Source organism: Rhinichthys klamathensis, unplaced genomic scaffold, assembly GCF_029890125.1.
Source record: "Rhinichthys klamathensis goyatoka isolate OS25496 unplaced genomic scaffold, OSU_Roscu_1.1 h1tg000018l_1, whole genome shotgun sequence".
Classification (NCBI taxonomy): Eukaryota; Metazoa; Chordata; class Actinopteri; order Cypriniformes; family Leuciscidae; genus Rhinichthys; species Rhinichthys klamathensis.
The window spans coordinates 2,338,651-2,360,672 of record NW_026606569.1 but is presented as its reverse complement, the minus strand read 5'-3'; the positions used below and the strand labels follow the sequence as shown (position 1 = coordinate 2,360,672).

Here is a 22,022-nt window from a genome sequence, read left to right as displayed (position 1 = left end):
CAATGTAAAGCTGCTTTGAAACAATCTATTGTTAAAAGCGCTATATAAATGAAGGTGACTTGACGGAGTCCGGCAGAAGGGAAAGGCTGTCTCCAAGCAGAGGTTGGCTCACTGGATTGTGGATGTCATAGTCTTATAGTCTTTGGGTGCTTCTAAATATCCATCCTCGTCTCCTCGCTCCTCCATCCTATGACCCGGAAACCGATCGAGCTCAGCCATCTTGAAGGACATCTTAATTCTCTAATTGCACCGGAAGGATCGAAGATCGAGGAGTGAGGAGGCTTCCTGAGGAGTCATGAGTTTTCATGAGTTCACATCTACATATAATAATTATGGTTAAGGTTATGCGGATTTGGCGTGCTGTCCGGGTGGAGGAGATGGAACTAAGTGAGAAGATGGGGTGGAGGTGGGATGCTGATAAACTGTCAAGGAACAACTGTGGGTTCTGTTGTGATTTATCCTATCCTGATTTGATTTCAGATTGAACTCCACTTGCGCTAATTGGGTTAATTATCTGCACCTGCTCCTCCCGAACCTTGTTAAAGGGATAGTTCACCCAAAAATGAAAATTAAGTCATTAATTACTCACCCCCATGCTGGACCAACCCCGTAAGACCTTCGTTCATCTTCGGAATACAAATGAAGATATTTTTGATTAAATTTGAGAGCTGGATCACTCCTCCATAGGCTTCATAAGGGAATACTTTTTGTGCGGAACACAAAACAAAAATAACGACTTTATTCGACTATTCCTTTTCTTCCTTGCATGCGCGAGAACTGAACAAGAAGTAGTAGAAGAAGAACGTCCTCTTCTCAGTTCTCGCGCAGGCGTCGTGGAAATCTCTTGAACTCTCGTCTCAGGTCCACAAAGAAGGAAAGGAATAGTCGAATAAAGTCGTTATTTTTGTTTGTTTTTCCGCACAAAAAGTATTCTCGTCGCTTGATAAACTTATAGTTGAGCCACTGTAGTCACTTGGACTATTTAAACATTTTCTTCAATGACTTTCTGGGCCGTCAAGTTTCTATCCCTTAAAGAAGCCTATGGAGGAGTGATCCAGCTCTCAAATTTAATCAAACATATCTTCATTTGTGTTCCGAAGATGAACGAAGGTCTTACGGGGTTGGAACAACATGAGGGTGAGTAATTAATGACTTAATTTTCATTTTTGGGTGAACTAACCCTTTAATAAAACATAATTTATTGACTAAACGTGACGCACACATAAATTCTCCTCCCCCTTCACATCAGTCACAATAATTTTAATTTATACTTTACCTTTTCAGTTTATATAAACCACACATCTCACAAATTTCAACAGGGTATCTTGCTTTATTATTATTTATTATGAGTTTCTTAACCAAACTAATATAACATAAGGGTAGATAGCGCAGCTGATGACGCTGTGAAGTGACGCTCGAGTGATCAAGTATTCCACTGTATAAAAAAGCTTTCATGCGATTCCTCCATCCTCATTTCCTTTCCTTGCAGCCTTCCCTCGCTACCTACAGGGGGTGGAGCTGAGACCCGAGGAAAGGAAGCAAGGATGCACTAATAAGAATTGAGAAGCACCCTTAGTCTTAGGATAGGAGAGCTCACTCCACTCTTGAGTGCCTCTTCCTGGGCGTTAAACCATTGGTTAATATGATTTGAGCTTGGTTATGCATGTTTTGGAGTTATTTTGAATTTAAGTTGAAAGAATATTTATTGATAAAATCTAGTAGTTTAAAGGTACTGTATATACAATTAAAAATAATAAAAAATCTCCCAAAAAATTGCATTAAAAATAGGAAAATAAAATTATAAAAAGGAAAGGAGACAAGTATTAGACAGCATGATTACCTTGAGAATCAACCACAGTGGAAGCTGCGATCCGTGATTCTTTTCCTGGCGTATCATCTCTATCGGAATCATTCTCCATACAATTCAGGAAAGGTGCATTACGCCTGTGAAGTGAAACATTCACATTACTTCTCAATAGGACAACACTGATTAAATTATGGTATTTCTCAACCTTTCCTTCCTTTTGCTTGTTTCATCATTGCCCTCATCTTCATAAGTTACCTCAGATGTATGGAGATCTGAGGTTTTTTTTTTGCGTTTATTTTGTGCAAATTCTCTGATTTCTCTAGGGATTCTGATATGCATATTATAAGGTCCTTACCTGGGTTAAACCATCTCTACACTCCCCAACCTCACAATGTTCAGTCACTTCAAGGACACCACAACAAGTTATGGTTAATTTATGGTACTATACAGTTTTTTTTCTCAATATTCTATGTTTGTTCACATTAAAAACACTTTTAAAAGCTTGACACTACACCCACCATCTGTGCTCACTCTGCTGAACAAATACTTTATCTACAATGGAGGAAGGGCATTGCAATTGGCCTTTATCACACTTCCACGCTCAAAAAGCAGAAGCTTCAAATAGTAGCGTAAAATAACTTCAGTATCAGTGACTCCGATTTCCAGTGATTTCCAGCCTAGAGTCGATTACTCAAAAATAACTGGTTTGATCATCTTAAACAGGTCATATCCTCTGGGGTTGAGTGCAATGATTGGTTAGCATTATATTGTAAACAAAAAATGGAGATTAATCATAATAAACATGTTCACAACAATAAAAATAATAACAGTTTTATAGGCACAAATAATAATAGTTTTATAGGCACAAATGCTCGCCTTGCGAACTCTCCCGTTCATCAAAATGAACGAAACTTTTTTCGAGTCATTGTCTCGTTCATCAAAATGAACGAATCTTTTTTCGAGTCATTGACTCGTTCATCAAAATGAACAAATCTTTTTTTGAGTCATTGATGAACGAGTTTGAACAGGAGAGTTCGCAAGGCGAGCATTTGTGCCTATAAAACTTTAACTTTTTTATTTATTTTTAAAATGACAGATCGTTTCGCTAGATAAGACCCTTATTCATCGTCTGGTATCGTTTAAAGCCCTTTGAAGCTGCACTGAAACGGTCATTTAGACCTTGAACCGTTTGGCTCCCATTGAAGTCCATTATATGGAGAAAAATCCTGGAATGTTTTCATCAAAAACATTAATTTCTTTTCGACAGAAGAAAGAAAGACATGGACATCTTGGATGACATGGGGGTGACTAAATTATCAGCAAAAGTTTTTTAAAAAGTGAACTACTCCTTTAATCTGAGCCATATACAATCTGCTGCAATGTCTAACAATTGACAGAAGTGTCTTGTTGGCAAATACAATAATTGAAGCAGAGGACTAAGCAGCAGAAACATGGCAACAGAAAAGAGATAAAGGTTGTCACACATATCTCTTTCATCCTTTCAAAACAATGGGACCAGTATATAGCATTCAACCCGTCCACTTCGGTCAAAGAATGAGGCATGAAAGAATGAAGAGAAACAAGTCTATCAGAAATCCCTATTATACCTTGTGATGACAACCTTGTCGTCACTCAAAGACAAATATGCTACTCATTCCCATAATTTCAAAATCCCTATCAGTTCATAGTGGGGCATCAGTTTAAGGATATGTCATCAGCCAATAATAAAAGTATCCACCTGTTTCCGCCGGGGGGCACTACTGTAAAAAAAATAAAGTGGGTGCAACTTCCGGTCAGGCAGCGGAAGTAGCATACCAATGGTATTTTGTGTGCTATTTAGCGAAGAGGCAAGGTGTTTCTCGGATAATGTTTTACTATTTAAACTAAGTCGCAAACCTTTATGAGAGATGTCGTTACCGAGCTCAGGGACAACATGTGCTGTTCGCTGTTGTATAGGCCTATAACCGGACTAAACTAATTCAGTGGCAAATTTTATTATCCAACAATCTTAGACTAAAGATTTTAAGTGAAGGCTACTGTGAAGCAATATATTCAGAACATGAATGACTCACAGTAAACATTTCATAATATATATATAATATAATATAGGCTATTTATATTTCTCAGGTCTGTGAGGCAAGTAGACTATGCTGAGTTTCGGTTCATTTATGAGACGAGCTGCAGTTCAGGCGCCGGCGCCTCCGTGTCTTGATTATTGTCTGCTATATTTACTTATTATTTTTTAAATCCAGGTAATTTGTTGATGAAACATTGATTAAAATTAAGATACAAATACAAAACGAAATTAACTTTAAATAAAGGCTTACTTTCTGTTTGAGGTCTCTGTGAACCTTTTAAAGCAGTCTTTTAGTGCCGCTTTCAGAGAACTGTCACGTCCGTAACATTGTTTTTTCCTCATAAATGCAAACATGAAAAATAAAATAAAATGACTATTTTATGTTCTGTGGAGAGCCAACCCTTCTTCATCCGGTGGGTAGTATTACTTTAGGTTTGCCGGCTCGCAGCTGCAGGTTCAAGAGCACCGCAGCGCATATCTTCAAGTTTAGCCATAACCAAACGTCCAGTTTAACTGCCACAAGTTGATCTTCTTGTAATAAAGAACTCGTCGCGGAAAAACATTTTCGTTGAATTTTTAATTGATAAAAAGTGAAATAAATTAAATAATACATTTTAATATAAATATTAATTATTAATCGATAGTCGAATGAATGAATGAGTATCACGTCTCGCAAAAGTGGAAGACGCGCCCACTTTTGACGCAAGGCCTCATGGGACGTAGGAAACTTGTGGATCTATAATCATGTAATAAAATGAGTGATTAATGAGTCAAATCAAACTTTGTGATGTAGGTAGTTTGGTCTCGTCCACGTGAAAGATTTCAGATTCTGAGCCGGAAAAATATGCTTTAAAAACAAGTAGGTGTTGTTGTTAGAGGTTTTTTGAGTGATGAATTGCCACTATCCGAGATCATATATCGCTTGTGCTTTTCTCCTTGCATGTGCAAGTCCACGGCCTTAACACCCATAGAGCCACATTTAAAGCATTTCTTACTAATGCTGCAACAGCTTTCAAATCATTTCGTGTTACTGGTTTTAACCAGTCCAAGAATTTAATATTTTCAGGCCACTTGCTGGTAAATTTACATTTCCCCTATTACTTCTTGTCCAACTAATCACAACCAAATAACTCTAGCAGCTCAGTTATGCAAATCAGTAACCATCACAATCTCCAGCCAATCAAAATCATGTTTGCCTATTCCAAACGTCTTTGTTTACGCTCCAATTTTTAAAGAAATCTTTGCAAACAGTTGACTTTCCTCTCCTCGTTAATTTTCAAAACACAAATTGATGAAATCTGAGAGCTTTTTGTCCCTCCATTGACAGCTACGCAACTTTGACACTTCAAAAAGTTATAAATAGATTGTAAAACGAATCCATATGAATTGAGTAGTTTAGTCGAAATTTTCGAGCAATATTAGACGATAATTTTATGAACAGACACGAATAACAGATGAACAGATTTAATCCAGGCATTTATTCACATATGTATAAACATAAACAGAACCTCAACCGAACCTGCTTGATGTGCGAGAACAAACCTCATTGGTTTTTGCGAAAGGTCAAACGTGCTACGTGACACGAGAATGAACCTCATTGAGTCAAGCAAATATCCGCTTCCATTTTTGTCCATTGATGAATGTTTATATGTGAATAAAAGCCTAAATTCAATCTGTTCATCATATTAAGTGATCGCGTCTCTTTAGAAAATTTGGACTAAACCGCTCAATTTATATGGATTCGTTTTACAATCTCTTTATGAACTTAGCCTCTAAATGGGAGTAGCGTCAAAATGGGAGTTGCGTAGCTGTCAATGGAGGGACAGAAAGCTCTCAGATTTCATTAAAAGGATCTTTGTTTGTGTTCCTAAAATGAAAAGTCTTACCACTTGTAAAATTTTCATTTTTTGGTGAACTAACCCTTTAATGCGTTTAAAAGCTATGCATGCACAGGTGATTTTTTAAATTGCTCCTTATCCTAAACCTCTTAGAACACTGCGATTTCACTGCGAATGAGTTTGCAAATGACTTTTCAGATCTATGCGATGTGTGAATCTCTTCTCACACTAAAGATATGTGGATCCCTCCAGTGTGAGTTTTCATGTGGCTATAACGGGTTCTCTGTTGTGCAAATCTCTTTCCACACAGTTTGCAGGGGTAAGGCTTCTCTCCAGTGTGAACTCTCATGTGAGTCTTAAGATTTCCTTTTCGATTAAAGGTTTTTCCACACAGTTTGCAGGTGTAAGGGCTCTCTCCAGTGTGAACTCTCATGTGAATCTTAAGAATTTGTTTTCTAGTGAAACTCTTTCCACACTGTTGGCAGCTGTAAGGCTTTTCTCCAGTGTGAATTCTCATGTGAATCTTAAGACTTTCTTTTCCAGTGAAACTCTTTCCACACTGTTGGCAGCTGTAAGGCTTTTCTCCAGTGTGAATTCTCATGTGGACTTTAAGGTTTGTGTTGTTTGTGCAACTCTTTCCACAGTAATGGCACATGTAAGACTTCTCATCGGAGTGAGTTATTAAATGCCTCTTAAGCTGTTTCTTGTCTGTGAAACTCCTTCCACACTGATGACATTTACAAAAGCTCTCTTTAATGTGAACCCTCAAGTGGTTATTAAGGCTCTCTTTACGTGTGAAACATTGTCCACACTTATCACATGTGAAAGGTTTCTCTCCAGTGTGAACTCTCATGTGAGTCTTAAGATGGTCTTTTCGATTAAAGTTGTTTCCACACAGTTCGCAGGTGTACGGGCTCTCTCCAGAATGAACTTTCATGTGGGTATAAATGGATCCTTGATGTGTGAAACTCTTTCCACACTGTTGACATGTGTATGGCTTCTCTCCAGTGTGAATTCTCATGTGACATTTAAGATTTCCTTTTTGAGTGAAACACTTTCCACACTCTTGGCAGGTGAAATAACTTCTATTTGCTGTCTTTTGAGCTCTTTTTGGTGAAGTCTGTTCAGTCTGTGAGCAACTTAATGACTTTTCTCCAATTGTGATATCACGTTTCTCAAACTGATCTTTCTCTACTGTATCATTCGGATCTCGAATCTCCTCTTTTAGCATCATCAGATCTAAGGCAAAAAAAAAGAACAACTACATGTTAACCCCAGTTTAATGGCACAAAGCAACAGACAACAAAACATTTAGACATTTAAAGCATCAAACCCATCAATATAGCTGTAAAAACTGATAACAGGCTCAAGCACTATGGCACCATCGTTACACGGTGGGCAGATGCATGTAGGTAGGTAGATTAACAAGGCCAACTGCTGGTGATATGACCCTGAACTACAATAGCCATATCCATGTGTTTTTGAAAGTTTTCCGGCTTGATGAGAACAATACACGCCGTACCAAGGTTGGTGACTTTAGGTCAGAGACTGCCCAGCAGAGTCTAGATCAGGTGTGTCCAATCATGCTCCTGGAGGGCCACTGCCTAACAAAGTTCAGTTCCAACTCTAACTAAACACACCTGAACCAGTTAATCAAGGTCTTATTAGGCATACTAGAAACCTCCAGGGAGGTGTGTAGAGGCAAGATGAAGCTAAACTCTGCAGAGTTTGGACACCCCTGGTCTAGATCAATCCCTACTCAAACACACCTGAGCAATCTAACCCAGGGGTAGGCAAGGTCAGTCCTAGAGAGCCGCGATCCTGAAGAGTTTAGCTCCAACCCTAATCAAACACACCTGAACAAGCTCATCAGCAGAGGTGGGTAGAGTATCCAAAAACTGTACTCAAGTAAAAGTACAAGTACTTAAAGAAATATTTACTCAAAGTAAAAGTAAAAGTAATAATCTTAAAAGTTACTTGAGTAAGAGTAAAAAAGTATCCAATGAAAAAACTACTCAAGTAGTTAGTTACTAGTTACTTTGGATCACATAGGCCTATATATATATATATATATATATATATATATATATATATAAAACATGATATTATTTAGATATTTTTTCATTTAAATGACTATTATTATCATAATTAGATAAGCTATCTTTGCAACAAAAACAGAAGAGACAAACATTATTTCTGTATATCTGTATATTATATCTATAGCCCGAAAACCATTGCCTGTCTTTTGGTTTGTATAATAGTATAATAACTTATACAACTACATTTGGATTATTAGACAATGTCGGAATAAAGTGACTCTATGGAGTTTTGCATTCATATGTAAAGGGGTGGGAACCATTGACACAGATTAGAAAGTGTTAAAACTCTTCACATGCTCGCAGTCATGTCATGCCCAACACAAACAACGATCAAATGCACGGATCTTCTTCTGTCTGTTCTCCAAAATGTATTTAAATGTAGGCTATATTTATGAAAGCATCTTTAAACTGAGTCTAAGGCAGGCAAAGGCATTCGTTTTCAAGTCGAGTTCGCACGCCACTGCGCAATACACACACATTGTGTGTGTGTACACATTCATAAACTGGACGATGATAGCTTATTTAATGTATAAAGTAATGTATATGTCCAAAAAAGGGTAATGCCATACTTTGTAGTAGTGCTATATGGCGTAATAATCTGTTTGGTTGTAAAATGTATTACCTGAATGAAATGAAATCGAATGTATCGTCGTGTGGAATAATTCATTCACAGACAACTTACGAAGTAACATACGAAGATTTTCAACTAATAAAGATCTTCATCGCTGGCAAAAAATTTGATGCATTTGCAGATTTACTTTCTAGACTGTACTTTAGACTGTGGACCGCCACTTCATACACCGCTCTTGATGTTCTTAAATCTTCCTGTTACAACTCCGAGACGATTCAGTGCGTGAGGAAACTGAACAGATCATTCAAACTGATTCGCGAACCGATTTAGACAGATCTGCCCAACTTGTTTGATGAAGTCTTTGAACAGAATCGACTCAAAAGAGTGATTCATTTGTGAATTGAGCATCGCTCATGCCCAGAAAAAAGAGCTAGCGCGCGCTTAGAATAAACTACGCTTTTAACAACATATTGCATTAAAATAAAGTAACGAGAGGAACGTCGCCCAACGTAACGAAGTAAAAGTACAGTTTTTTCATTAGAAATGTACTCGAGTTAAAGTAAAAGTACCCACAAATAAATCTACTCTTAAAAGTACAAATTTTCCAAAAAAATACTCAAGTAAATGTAACGAAGTAAATGTACTTCGTTACTACCCACCTCTGCTCATCAGTGTCTTCAGGATTACCGAGGATATAGGCAGGTCAGGTTATTTTTTTTCAGGGTTGGAGCTCCAGGGCCGAGTTTGGACACCCCTGGGCAGAGTTTCCAGATAACGATTTATCTTAGCTCTTAAGAGCGCTGTCTCCGTGCAAGGTTACGAACGCTCACCATGATACCACGCGCATTTCCCAATAAATGCACATAGTATAATGCACTACTTAAAGTGCGTATGTCAGGTTAAATTTGTAATTATGATTAACACAAAATAGTTAGGGGAAATACACGTTTGACAAGTTGTTGTATTGTTTTGTATGATTTTCGATACCTAAAGGCAGAATATAAGATGAAAAAGTTCGTTATTTTCAGTTCTCACTTAAAACTGCTCCTCCCCTCAAACGGATCGCTTGACATCATAAGAGGGAGACGTCTCCCAGGGCGCTGAGAAAGTGAGTTTGTGAGCTGTGTTGATAATTGTATGAGTGATAGAGTGATAGAATTAGTGATTAGGACATTCATTTTAGTTAGCTATTTAAGTTAGGTAGTTAGTTAGGTATACACAGGCGTATTTTCACGATGGTGAATTACTGTGTTTGTGCTGGGTGCAAAAACACCGTTAAAACAGGTCACAGAGTCCACTTTTTCCCAAAAAGCAGTTCTACCAGAAAGACTCGGGAGAATAAATACTGTAACAATAAATACATTTATTGATAGCCCAGCAAGCAATAAAGTTCTTTGGCGTAGGCCCCGTCCATAGCTCGCAATCCGAGGGTCCGGACTCTGCATTTCCTGCCTGAAGACGAAGGCAGGGGCGCAGCCGACCCCCTGTGAGGTATAGGAAGGGACCATCCTGGTGGTGGTGGGGAGGACTGAGGGGAAGGGACCATCCTGGTGGTGGTGGGGAGGATGGAGGTGAATGAAAGCGTCAGCATCTGCGAACTCAAACATGTGTAAGTACTGGTCTTTTATACCGCAAGTATTAGACACAATTGGATAGATGAGAAGGTAATAAGTGACGTAGCAATTGAGTCTTCCTGGCAGAACTTAACGCTAAAGCTTCCATGTCTGTGTTGCGTGCCTGGGTCAACTTTGTTCGGACCAAACGCGTTGACTTCAGTGCTGCTTCGGTATCCAAGACTTCGATCATTTGCAGTAGAGGGCTGCATTGGGATTGAGTCCCGCCGGGTCCCACGGGACCCAACGCAAATCTCGCGGGAGCGGGCGATTTTAACTTTGCTGCGGGCGGGAATGGGCGGTTAAAAAAAACAACTGCGGGATCGGGAGATAGCCTAGCGACATGATGGAGATGTCAATGATGTGGAAGAGAACCTCAAACGAGGTATTACAGCACAAAACCTAAGCAAGGCAAGTCTGACATTTGGACTACTATTCATCTTCCTGATCAGTGCGTCAGAATACATGCAGGCCAGGGAAACGAAACAAACAACCCCCTTCTACGATGACAATGATGATAATGGTATCTTTTCAAAAACTTGCACTTTGAATCCAGTTTTTTTCAGGCCCCCAAAATGTCATTGTGGTGTAAATCTGGTGTACGGTCCTGTCCCAAATAGCTTTACAATGACTGCCGTGTGCGCGTTTCCGCTAAGTCCATGAGACTGAATTGTGTCTCATTTGTCATTTTTGGTTTCAGAAGGGTGTTCGCGAGTGCCTCCTTTGCAGTCGATATGCTCCCTCGATCCTCACTTTTGCCAAACCTGCACTGAAGCGAGCTCCACAGCAGACTTCTTCCCAACAGTCAAAGCGGTGTTACATCACGAGAGTGCGACTCGTAGGAAGACCGCAAGTGTTTAACCCTCTAGGCACCACGGTCGAGTTTACTCAAGATGCGGCACTGAATAAAACGGACGATTTTGTCAAATTGGGTGTTAAATTTAGATGGCAGACATGTCATACTTCATCCCCGACTCAAAAAAAGTCATGCTTCTAAACAAAATATTCGAGTTAGAGGGCATTGAATCAGTGCGATCAAAAGCGGAGATAGTGTGTGAGTGAGCCATTTTATCAGAGCCTCTCCACAATTGCAGCGACAATATTGTGGTGGAGACTTTGTCTAATGCCACTGGGTATCATCTCACTCATGATCTGTGCCTTGCCGTGGCGAGTGAGCTTTTGAACTAAACAGGTCTTGTCTACTTGTTTTTGTGTGTCATATGAATAATATACACTCACCTAAAGGATTATTAGGAACACCATACTAATACTGTGTTTGACCCCTTTCACCTTCAGAACTGCCTTAATTCTACGTGGCATTGATTCAACAAGGTGCTGAAAGCATTCTTGAGAAATGTTGGCCCATATTGATAGGATAGCATCTTGCAGTTGACGGAGATGTGTGGGATGCACATCCAGGGCACGAAGCTCCCGTTCCACCACATCCCAAAGATGCTCTATTGGGTTGAGATCTGGTGACTGTGGGGAACATTTTAGTACAGTGAACTCATTGTCATGTTCAAGAAACCAATTTGAAATGATTCGAGCTTTGTGACATGGTGCATTATCCTGCTGGAAGTAGCCATCAGAGGATGGGTACATGGTGGCCATAAAGGGATGGACATGGTCAGAAACAATGCTCAGGTAGGCCGTGGCATTTAAACGATGCCCAATTGGCACTAAGGGGCCTAAAGTGTGCCAAGAAAACATCCCCCACACCATTACACCACCACCACCAGCCTGCACAGTGGTAACAAGGCATGATGGATCCATGTTCTCATTCTGTTTACACCAAATTCTGACTCTACCATCTGAATGTCTCAACAGAAATCGAGACTCATCAGACTAGGCAACATTTTTCCAGTCTTCAACAGTCCAATTTTGGTGAGCTCTTGCAAATTGTAGCCTCTTTTTCCTATTTATAGTGGAGATGAGTGGTACCCGGTGGGGTCTTCTGCTGTTGTAGCCCATCCGCCTCAAGGTTGTGCGTGTTGTGGCTTCACAAATGCTTTGTTGCATACCTCGGTTGTAACGTGTGGTTATTTCAGTCAAAGTTGCTTTTCTATCAGCTTGAATCAGTCGGCCCATTCTCCTCTGACCTCTAGCATCAACAAGGCATTTTTGCCCACAGGACTGCCGCATACTGGATGTTTTTCCCTTTTCACACCATTCTTTGTAAACCCTAGAAATGGTTGTGTGTAAAAATCCCAGTAACTGAGCAGATTGTGAAATACTCAGACCGGCCCGTCTGGCACCAACAACCATGCCGCGCTCAAAATTGCTTAAATCACCTTTCTTTCCCATTCTGACATTCAGTTTGGAGTTCAGGAGATTGTCTTGACCAGGACCACACCCCTAAATGCATTGAAGCAACTGCCATGTGATCGGCTGATTAGATAATTGCATTAATGAGAAATTGAACAGGTGTTCCTAATAATCCTTTAGGTGAGTGTATATGTGCCCCATACATGGAACCAGACTGCCTACTGTATGTACTAAATGGAAAATCTCTACACCAAAAGGCCAACCGCTACATTCATTCGGTTTGTTTCTACCATTTATTAGTAATGATTTACACAGTTTGTTTACTACTTACTATATACTTGAGCATTCAGTATTGTGCAATGTAGCATACAGAAGGTGATGGACATTTTGGGGGGAAAGAAGTGCTGCATTTTATCATTTAAACATGACTTTTCATGAAAATTCTATAATCCAAGATTGTCGCCACCATATGGCGTCATAATATGCAAATTAGATGGGAAAATGTAATCCCTACATAAACGTTGGGTCATCCTTAATATTTCTCCAATTTACAGAAAGTCTCTATCTTTTATAACTTTTAAGATATAGCCTTTTGAAATTAAGATGTCAAAATCGAACGTTTTAGGAAAAAAACTCTGGCGCCTAAAGTGTTAAGGTGCTATTTGGGACAGGGCCTATGGTGTTCATTGCTTTACTCGTGAGCAACAACTGTGCAGATAATCAGTCTCTTCTTAACTTGCTCATCCCAGACTCTCTAGTTGTAGGAGCTAAAATATGATTAATTTATGTATGTTAAATGGGTGTGAATTTTTTAATAATCAAAAAGCATGTCTAATTAATTGAAATCATGTATTATGAATCATTAAACTTATACAACATTTAAAAATAAAAATCTATGAAATAAAGACATAAAACACAAATTTTATCGTTTATCATCAGAAATTAAATACACTTTTGGTCAAATTACGCACTGCACAATGAGCTTTACTGTTAAAATTAAAACATGTAACAAAAATTTATTATTCCTTAAATTAAGTTTGGATGATAATTTATTTCGATTAGTGTTAGTATTATTACATAGGGACATAATCTAAATTCTACTGTACAACAGTAATATATTTCTGTCACGTTAAACCGAACTTTTATTTTGACGGGTTGCCGTGAAGACCTTTTGAGTTTCTGTGTGTTTATGTCATGATGATAGTTTTTCTCAAATAAAGCGGTTAAATGATCACAAAGTGACTTTCAGAGTGAATCTAGAGCCTGGAGAGGAAGTTCATGCATTTGTGTCTTCATATAGGCAAAAAAACAGCGCGACCGTCACACGTGCTTCAGTGTGTGTGTGTGGTAAATAAAAACTGCGCGTCGGCGGCACCATTCATTCACACAGAACATGCAGGTTTCTTATTTAACCCTCTGGGGTCCTTCATTTCAGAGTCACACTCAGGACCTTCGGGTCCAAATGGGCCGGAAGGGTGGGATTAATATTTTTTTTATAATATTTTTGGTGTTTTGAGATAATTTCAAAAATAAAAATGATTTATAATTAATATTAATGCAATAATTATGACCCATTTTTTCCCCATTGAATATAATAGAAATTTTTTAAAAATATTTGTATTTTTTTATATTTTTTTTAAAGCTGTATTTCATTTTAGAGTCAAGCCTAGGCCTCATGAAAGCAATTTTTGAAATGAGATGGATGCCATCTGGTGGACAAACTGAGCATTTTAAAAATTCAAAACCCATATGTAATCTGAATTTATTAGTGTGTATGTGTATAAAAGTGTGTTTGTGTGTGTGTGTGTGGATGTGTCTGTTTTGCACTCTTGATGTTTTATAGATTCACCCCTTCACTGTTGTGTGCTTTTTTTCCGGATCGTGGCTGATTTGTAGTTTGTACGCACAAAATAACTCTGTATTTTCACATTTTTGCCAATTTCCCATTCATTTCCTATGCGGGTCCATTTGGACCCGAAGGTCCTGAGTGTGACTATTTTTTTTTACAACCACTTAGACTATTCAAATCCTGTCCCCAATTTTTTGGGGTGTTCATATGCCAAGTACCAACAAAGTCACCAAATTTCGGACCATTCCGATAAAGCAATGATTTAAAAAAAAAAAAATATTTAAATGCTTCGGGTCCATTTTGGGCCGAACAACCCCAGAGGGTTAAATAGTCTTTGTGTTTTAATATTCACACACACTAGTCTACATCATGATTTGATTTCAAGTGTACTGAACTGCTTTCTATTTATTACTCAAAAAATGAACAAATTCCGAGAAATTCCGCGTTATACACTAAATTCCGTTTTTATGACTGGATTTCGTCAGCATTTTAGGGGCCGCACCGCCCAAAACAATGGTTGGGGAAACACTGGTGTTATTTTTGTTGGTGGGGACTAATATGTATTTACCTGCTGATGGGGGAAGGAGTCTGGGAATAGTTTGGGATGGAGTTATTTACAAGGAAAAAAAGCCAGGAATGCGCGAGTGAAGAGACTGACTTCTGCGCATGAATAACGTAAAAAAAAAAAAAACATTCTGCCACAATATCATGGTTAGTTAGCATTGCTACATTTAATCCAACCTAATTTGTGGATTATAAAGCCTTTTATAACTTGGTCGCTCATGGCACAATGTTTCTCTTGGTTTCCACATCAGTGCTGTTTGATCTGATATCTTCGAATGCTTCCAACTAGATCTTGCCGTAGCAATGTTTTTAATACTGTGGTGAATTCAAACGCTTTCTCACTGGATCTCCCAGAGCTGTGTAGTAACGGTGTCGTGTAGCGTTGTTTTGTTTCACTTTCGTTTGCCATTTGATGTTTCTCACATGCAACATTAAAGGCAGCTCTTATCAGTTGGCAATGTGCTGTTGGCATTAGAAATGGCTAACAAAATTAGTCGCACCGGAAGGAAAAAAGCAAAAGTCAACCATTTGGTCGCAGTCTGGAGCCCTGCTCTCTTCAAAACTATCATTAATTTCTGTAGAGCTTGACATTATAATAAGGATCATATGACTGAATTCGGTTTGAGAATGAAACCAACCTGTTTGTTCATTAGTATCTTCATGTTTCACTGTGAATGTTTCTTCAATCTTCATGTTTTTACTCTCCTCTTTATTAAACAGCACCTTTTTCTGTTCCTCGGTTTTTTCATGTTTCACACTGAATGTTCCTTCAATCCTCATGTGTTCAATCTCCTCTTTAATAAACGCCATCTTTGATTGTCCCGCAGTATCTTCATGTTTCACTGTCAATGTTTCTTCAATCTTCACGTCTTCACTCTCCTCTTTAATAAACGCCATCTTTACAATAGTGTGTCATGTGGATCTCAGTCGCTTCACCAGGAGTTTGTCCTGTTTAAGAAGAGAATAATTAAAAGAAAGAAAAAGTCTTAATAATCTCCCTAGAAAGGGAGTCATTCAGAGTGATAGTTATTGATCTTTATTCCCTCCACTCAAAATTAGCACTACAAATTAAGAGATGAACAAAAAGTATACACTTCATCATTAGTTATGATTTCTTTGGTATTTAATATTTGCAGATTATATTTAAAATATTACACTTTCATGAAAACTAGGGATGCACTTTTTTTTTTTTGGCCGGTACCAGTAACACTTTAGTTATAAACTATATCAAGATAATAATTTGACACTGCATAAATGACACTTGCAACACACATGTGAGGATTGAAGATGCCAATGAAACTACAAACTACATCAAAATAGAATTGCGAGGAGATTTATTAACAAATTGTCAAGAGTGCTTGTTATTGTGCTTGTTAAGGTGTCTGAATAATTTTTGGCTTGGCCTTTCATTTAATTGATTTCATGTAGTTATTGTTTTACCTTCTGTGAAATTTAATTCAATTGAAATACAATTCAAATATGACAAATGAAATAAGAAAAAGAGAAAGAAAGAAAGAAGTTATGCACTGTAAAGCTTTTAATAAACAATCTTTTCCCAGACATATTTATATCACGGCGACATCGAACGTTCAAGAAAGCGTTAAGAAAACTGATCTATTTTACACTTGTAACACAAAATAGTAACAATCAGGAGCTAAAGGACAGAAATGTCCCCGTTGAAAACCCTATTAAACTGCAATTTTTAATCTCAGGGCCATTTAACTATGAAATGATGCAGTCTTTGTTAATCGGCTTTCATTCAGTTGGCAAGGCTTTTTTTTTTATATATATATTTTTTTTACTATTTTTTAACAGATGGTGCCATTTTCTCAGGTTTCAAATACTCACTTTCTTCTTATTCTCTGCTAATGCATATTATCCAGTCTTCAGTGTCACATTATCCTTCAGAAATAATTATAATGTGATGATTTACCAATGATACAAGAAAACAGTTGTGCTGCTTAAATCGTGATACATTTGTCTTTCATGATTATTTGAATAGAATTTTTTTTTTAAAGAATGTTAAATAACTTGCTGACATTTATAATAATAAATTCAAATATATGTTAATGTGTTTAGGCCTATATAACAGACCTTTCACATATAATGATAACACTAATATCAGCATTACGATGGTAATTTACGTTAATTAGCCTATAAACAATTGGCTGACAATTGCCAAAGACCCATTACTCAAAGTTTTAAAGCTGACGTTTCTTCACTGTGCTCAGTTATTTTACTTTTATTGCAGGACTACGGTTCCTGTTATTTACAGACAAATAATAGATTACAAGACCCATATGACTCATAACCTGTTGGTTTATAAAACAATGAGACGACTTGAACGTTTGCTGTTGTCGTGCTGTGACTTGGGTGGAAGATATTTGGTTACAAAAAGCAAACAATGCTGAACTTTATTTATTTTATTCATCTTTTTAAATTGAAATTCAAAAATACAAAACAATTCAGTATGTTCTCAAAACATTTAACAAACAATGTAAATCCACACAAGGCTGCAATAGCTACATTAAATCAATAAAATGAAAATAAAAGGCCAACACAACGTATTCAATTCATTTTGCCGCACCAATGTCAGCAAATGACGTCGTGCGGGTGCACGTGGAGGGCAGTCGAAATATGACAGGAGTAAATAAACACGTAATGGAATAAGGCGGCAGAATAATCATCACATTAGTAAACTATAGCACTTGTGCTACTGATTCACTGATAATAACCTCATGCACGATATAGGGAGCTAAATGAGACGCATCTTTTACTGTTACTCGAGTATAGATGCGTTTTACTCATAAACATAACGTGTAGTACAAGTACGTACAAGAATATAAAAAACGTATTCGTTTTACAGTTCTTGTAAAAACGATAAAATTATCGGAAAGGTTTGCATAGATTGATACTTTAAATGATTTAAAACACAAACCTTTCTTCAGCCGAATCACAACAGTATAGTAGCGCGACGCAGCCTTGTGACGTCACACTAGCATACCAAAATAAAAGTCCCGTTCACACGCTAAATCACAAAAGCGCACAGACACTTACATGCATAAAAAATATAAATAATAAAATTGTGTCAGAGGACACTAACAATGCTAATAGTTATCATCAACAACAACAAATGAATCCCAATGTACTGTTGGAATTGATTTCTGGATATTGTAATGCTATATTATTATTATTGAAAAGTCAAAAAATACAAAAATGGTGTGCACATCCCGAACACCCAAATTGGGCTCAGGTGCAGGACAACTAAATGATATAAACTAATAAAGAAGTGTGAAGTCCGCACACTGAAAATTACTGCTCCAAAATAATGTATTAAAAGGCAACGTTTCGACCCTCAGGTCTTCATCAGGCACAATATCAATGTAGAGTGAAGTCAACTTTAAATAGACACAGGTGATCACCTTAAGTGGGCACACACAAAAAAAGCATATGACAAATACAAGTAACGTGACAAGTCACACACACAAAAAAATAATAATAAAAAATGTTTTTACACATCACTATAAAAATGGCTTAATATCAAAATCCTCATTCAACCCTAAAGGTGACAAAGTGCTTAAAGTATAAATCCAAAAACATTCCCTCTATAATAATTTCTTCTCATAATCTCCTCCTCTTGAGGATTTTGTAACCTTTTCTATACGGATATACTGCAAAGCGCTGACGTTATGGCCTACTTGTCTAAAGTGAGACGCTATAGGACTGCGCATATCTCCATATCTCTAATATTACTGCGATGTTCACTAATACGAGTGCGTCTAATATTTGTCACGTTACTTGTATTTGTCATATGATTTTTTTTATGTGTGCCCAATTAAGGTGATCACCTGTGTCTATTTAAAGTTGACTTCACTCTACATTGATATTGTGCCTGATGAAGACCTGAGGGTCGAAACGTTGCATATTATTATTATTGTACACATTTATTGTACTTACCTGGGTGATATCAGGTAAAATGGGCCATTTAAGGTTTGGGGGTCCCAGCCCCTCTGGAATTTAGAGCCAATGACTGCAAAGGATTTCAAACTGTTGTCATAACTGTGCTTGACAAGTAACAGGTGATTTGATTGGTTTATGGTTGCTATGGTGAGCGGAGGAATAATTCAAATCAAGACTACACCAGAAAGCTGCATGGTAAATAGCCTGGCATACCAAGGCCATGTTCACACTAATATGTTTTCGTTTGAAAACGTATATTTTTCTCTCCGGTTTGGCCTTCCGTCCACACTGAGACAGCGTTTTAAGGCAATGAATACGTAGCTTTTGGAATACGCTCTCCAAAGCGGATAAATTTGAGAACGCCGTTTTCGCGTTGTAGTGTGGACTGTGAAGCCGGAGGGATTTGAAAACGATGACGTAAGTTTAGTCATGTGATCCATGTTGTACCAATATATATTCATGTTTACCGGTATTGTGCCTGTTATGTGCTATTCACTTTTACACTGTTGCTAAAATATGTTACTTTGCACACTCTTCATATCGCAGTCCTGCAAAGATGACAGAAAATGTACCGGTACTCAGTCGCGTTTTAGACCAAACATATGGTGACTGAGTGCGACCTGGACGCATCAGTGATGGGGAGAGATTTAGCTAAACAAACTTATCCTCTTAGACGAATTGCGCGATAACTTTATTATTTATTTTTCCATCTGTATCATCTCAGTGAGCTTTTGTGAGGTTTCACGCATGCGCAGTAAAGGTGAATTTAGAAGTTTCTCATCCACACTGAAACGCCTGAAAACGCTAGTGTGGACGGAGAGCGTTTTTAAACGAAAACGCCGTTTTCAAATGTATCCCGATTAATGTGGACGTAGCCCAAATCTAACTAAACTATTATAAGGATGATAAATCTCTAAAAAAAAAACATGCACAGAAAAAAACTATGCATAATATCTGTCTTGATGGCATCAATCATAAATAATATTGTAAGTTAGGTATATGACCATATTTTTTTAAAAAGTGATGTTTTTCTTGGCGGCCCAATTTACCTTAACCCACTGAGGTAAAATGGGCCATCATCTGTGTCACTCACACTCACCGCCGCAAAGGGAGTGAAGCCACCATCATATAACCTCACAAGTGACCAACACTGAATATATTAAAACAAAAAAGTCATCCAGCAAGCAACCAGCCAAGCAAGCCAGCAAGTACCGGGCAGCAAGCAACCAAAAGGGGAAAAAAAGCAGGGCAAGAGAAGCAAGTCACCTTGCGAAGTCTACAACACCCACTATGGCGACCCAAATGACCCGAAGGCTACTGAGGAATGGGTCAAATGTGATCCGTGTTCTGCCTGGTTTCATGAGAGCTGTGGTGAAGAGAACGGTATCTGTGATGACGAGTGTTTCATTTGCAAACACTGTGTTTGAAAAATGTTTTCATCACACACACACACACACACACACACACACACACACACACACACACACACACACACACACACACATACACACACACATATCAGTTATCAATTTTGAATGTGAATTTTTGTAATTTGCACATTTCGTTCTAAATGTGTTGTACACACACACACACACACACACACACACACACACACACACACACACACACACACACACACCACTGACATCAGTTCACTGATCTATGCTGTTCCAAAATTGACTTTTTTAATTGCACATTTGAATATGTGAGTTTGCACCCAAAATGTTTGTTTTTTAATGGCACATATGTTTGTTTAATGCAGTTTAAATGTTATGTGGCTGTATAAGCAATTTTGTTTTAAAATTAAAATTGATGATAAATTACTATTTCCCTTTGCAGTTTGACTGGCCCATTTTACCTGAAACTGCTCATGCAAAAAAAGTTTGCACAGCTGATGTTTCAAGAACTGTAGGGCCTAAATAATTACATAATTTCAACACAAAATGATCAAGTCATTATTAATCATAAAAGCACATGGAAAAGGCATATATGGTATTGTATTATTGTCCCAAACGATTTACCAAAAAGTGGCCCAATTTAGCAGATATTACCCTATATATGATTTAGTATTGTATTAGACATAAGCCTTTATTAACTTTTGGAATGTATAACATAAAATTATTACCATAAAAACTCTTTCCTAGAATCAATTGCCGTCTGATTATTGTAAGTGAACAATCTAGCAGTAATCCCGATTAATCAAAAATCATTGATGAAGCAATGCAAACATATATCTCACTCATATTCAGTCATGTTTCAACTTGTTCTCCCCTTTCCTTGTGTGTCAACATCAGCTAACTACACCCCAAAGGCTCTTTGAAGAGCCCTAGCACAGATCGTCTTTGGCTTTGTAAGTATATGTTTGACTAACAATCAGACATATTTTTTAGAAGTTCTTCTATTTAATGGCAGGTCACAACTTAACTGTTATTATGGCCACTTTCTGTTAGACTGGCACACAAAGAGGACATGCTTTTGCTCTGGGACATATTTTTCATATTGCATCCACATCGCAGCCTTTTGCGATTAGCTAATCGCAACGTTTCAAATCGTGATTGATTTCGATTAATTGTGCAGCCCTAATTCATTATGCAACATGCATGAAATTTCTCAAGATTTTTTTTAGTGGCTGTTAAAAGTTCTCCGGCACATGTCTATCAATTCAGACCCATGTAATATCTGATACTGAAATATTCATATAGGGTAAGTGTACCCATTAACTGCATTCACTAGGTTTTTGCCGTTGTCAGTCTTGTTTTCTCTGTCAATTTTCCACTTCCGACAGAAGATCACTCGTATGGCTTTCATAGACGGCGCGTGTCTGGAGAATGGGATTTGCAATTACCCAGTTGTCGTAATATAGTGCGCCGTGATCGTGATGAAGGACTGAGTTGCACGCGAGGTCCACCCATCTGTAGTTAAAGCAATGTATTTTGCATTGCTCATTTCCTCCACCAGTTTGGCTTTCACTTTGTTGTTAAGTTGAGGCAAAACATTGACTAAAATGCGGTCGGCTCGATAGTTGATATCTGTAATGAGATCTACAGCAGGGGACATTGTTACGGCACAGAGAGCAAGCCTCTCACCAGAGAATGTGGACATGATGGTGTTTTGAAAGAAGAACTTAAACCTTAGTTTAACATTTTAGATGTATGCTAAAATATGACTGCGCTTTCACTCCTGTTCAGATAACTTCAAATGAACTTGAAATTTAGGACATTGTAGGGTGTTCTTGTAACAGAACGAACCAGAGGAGAGACGTACAGATCCATTCGCAAGGCTTTATTCCAAAAACGTAGTCTTAGTACAGGCAAGGTCAATGAACAGCAGACAGGTATGGCAGAGGCATAGCACAGAGAAACCCTAAGGGCAAGCGTGG

General features: G+C 38.0%; 1 protein-coding gene across 1 annotated transcript; it reads right to left on the bottom strand.

Annotated features, from left to right (window-relative positions):
* Window positions 1-1,723: 1,723 nt before the first annotated feature.
* On the bottom strand, window positions 1,724-17,674 carry LOC130070385 (gastrula zinc finger protein XlCGF57.1-like). The gene is made up of 4 exons (XM_056234761.1): window positions 17,622-17,674; window positions 15,322-15,631; window positions 5,950-6,961; window positions 1,724-1,944 (listed from the first exon to the last, which is right to left on the bottom strand). Exons 2-4 carry the CDS (start codon window positions 15,578-15,580, stop codon window positions 1,824-1,826), a joined length of 1,392 nt encoding a protein of 463 aa, XP_056090736.1. The 5' UTR covers window positions 15,581-15,631; window positions 17,622-17,674; the 3' UTR covers window positions 1,724-1,823.
* Window positions 17,675-22,022: the final 4,348 nt, after the last annotated feature.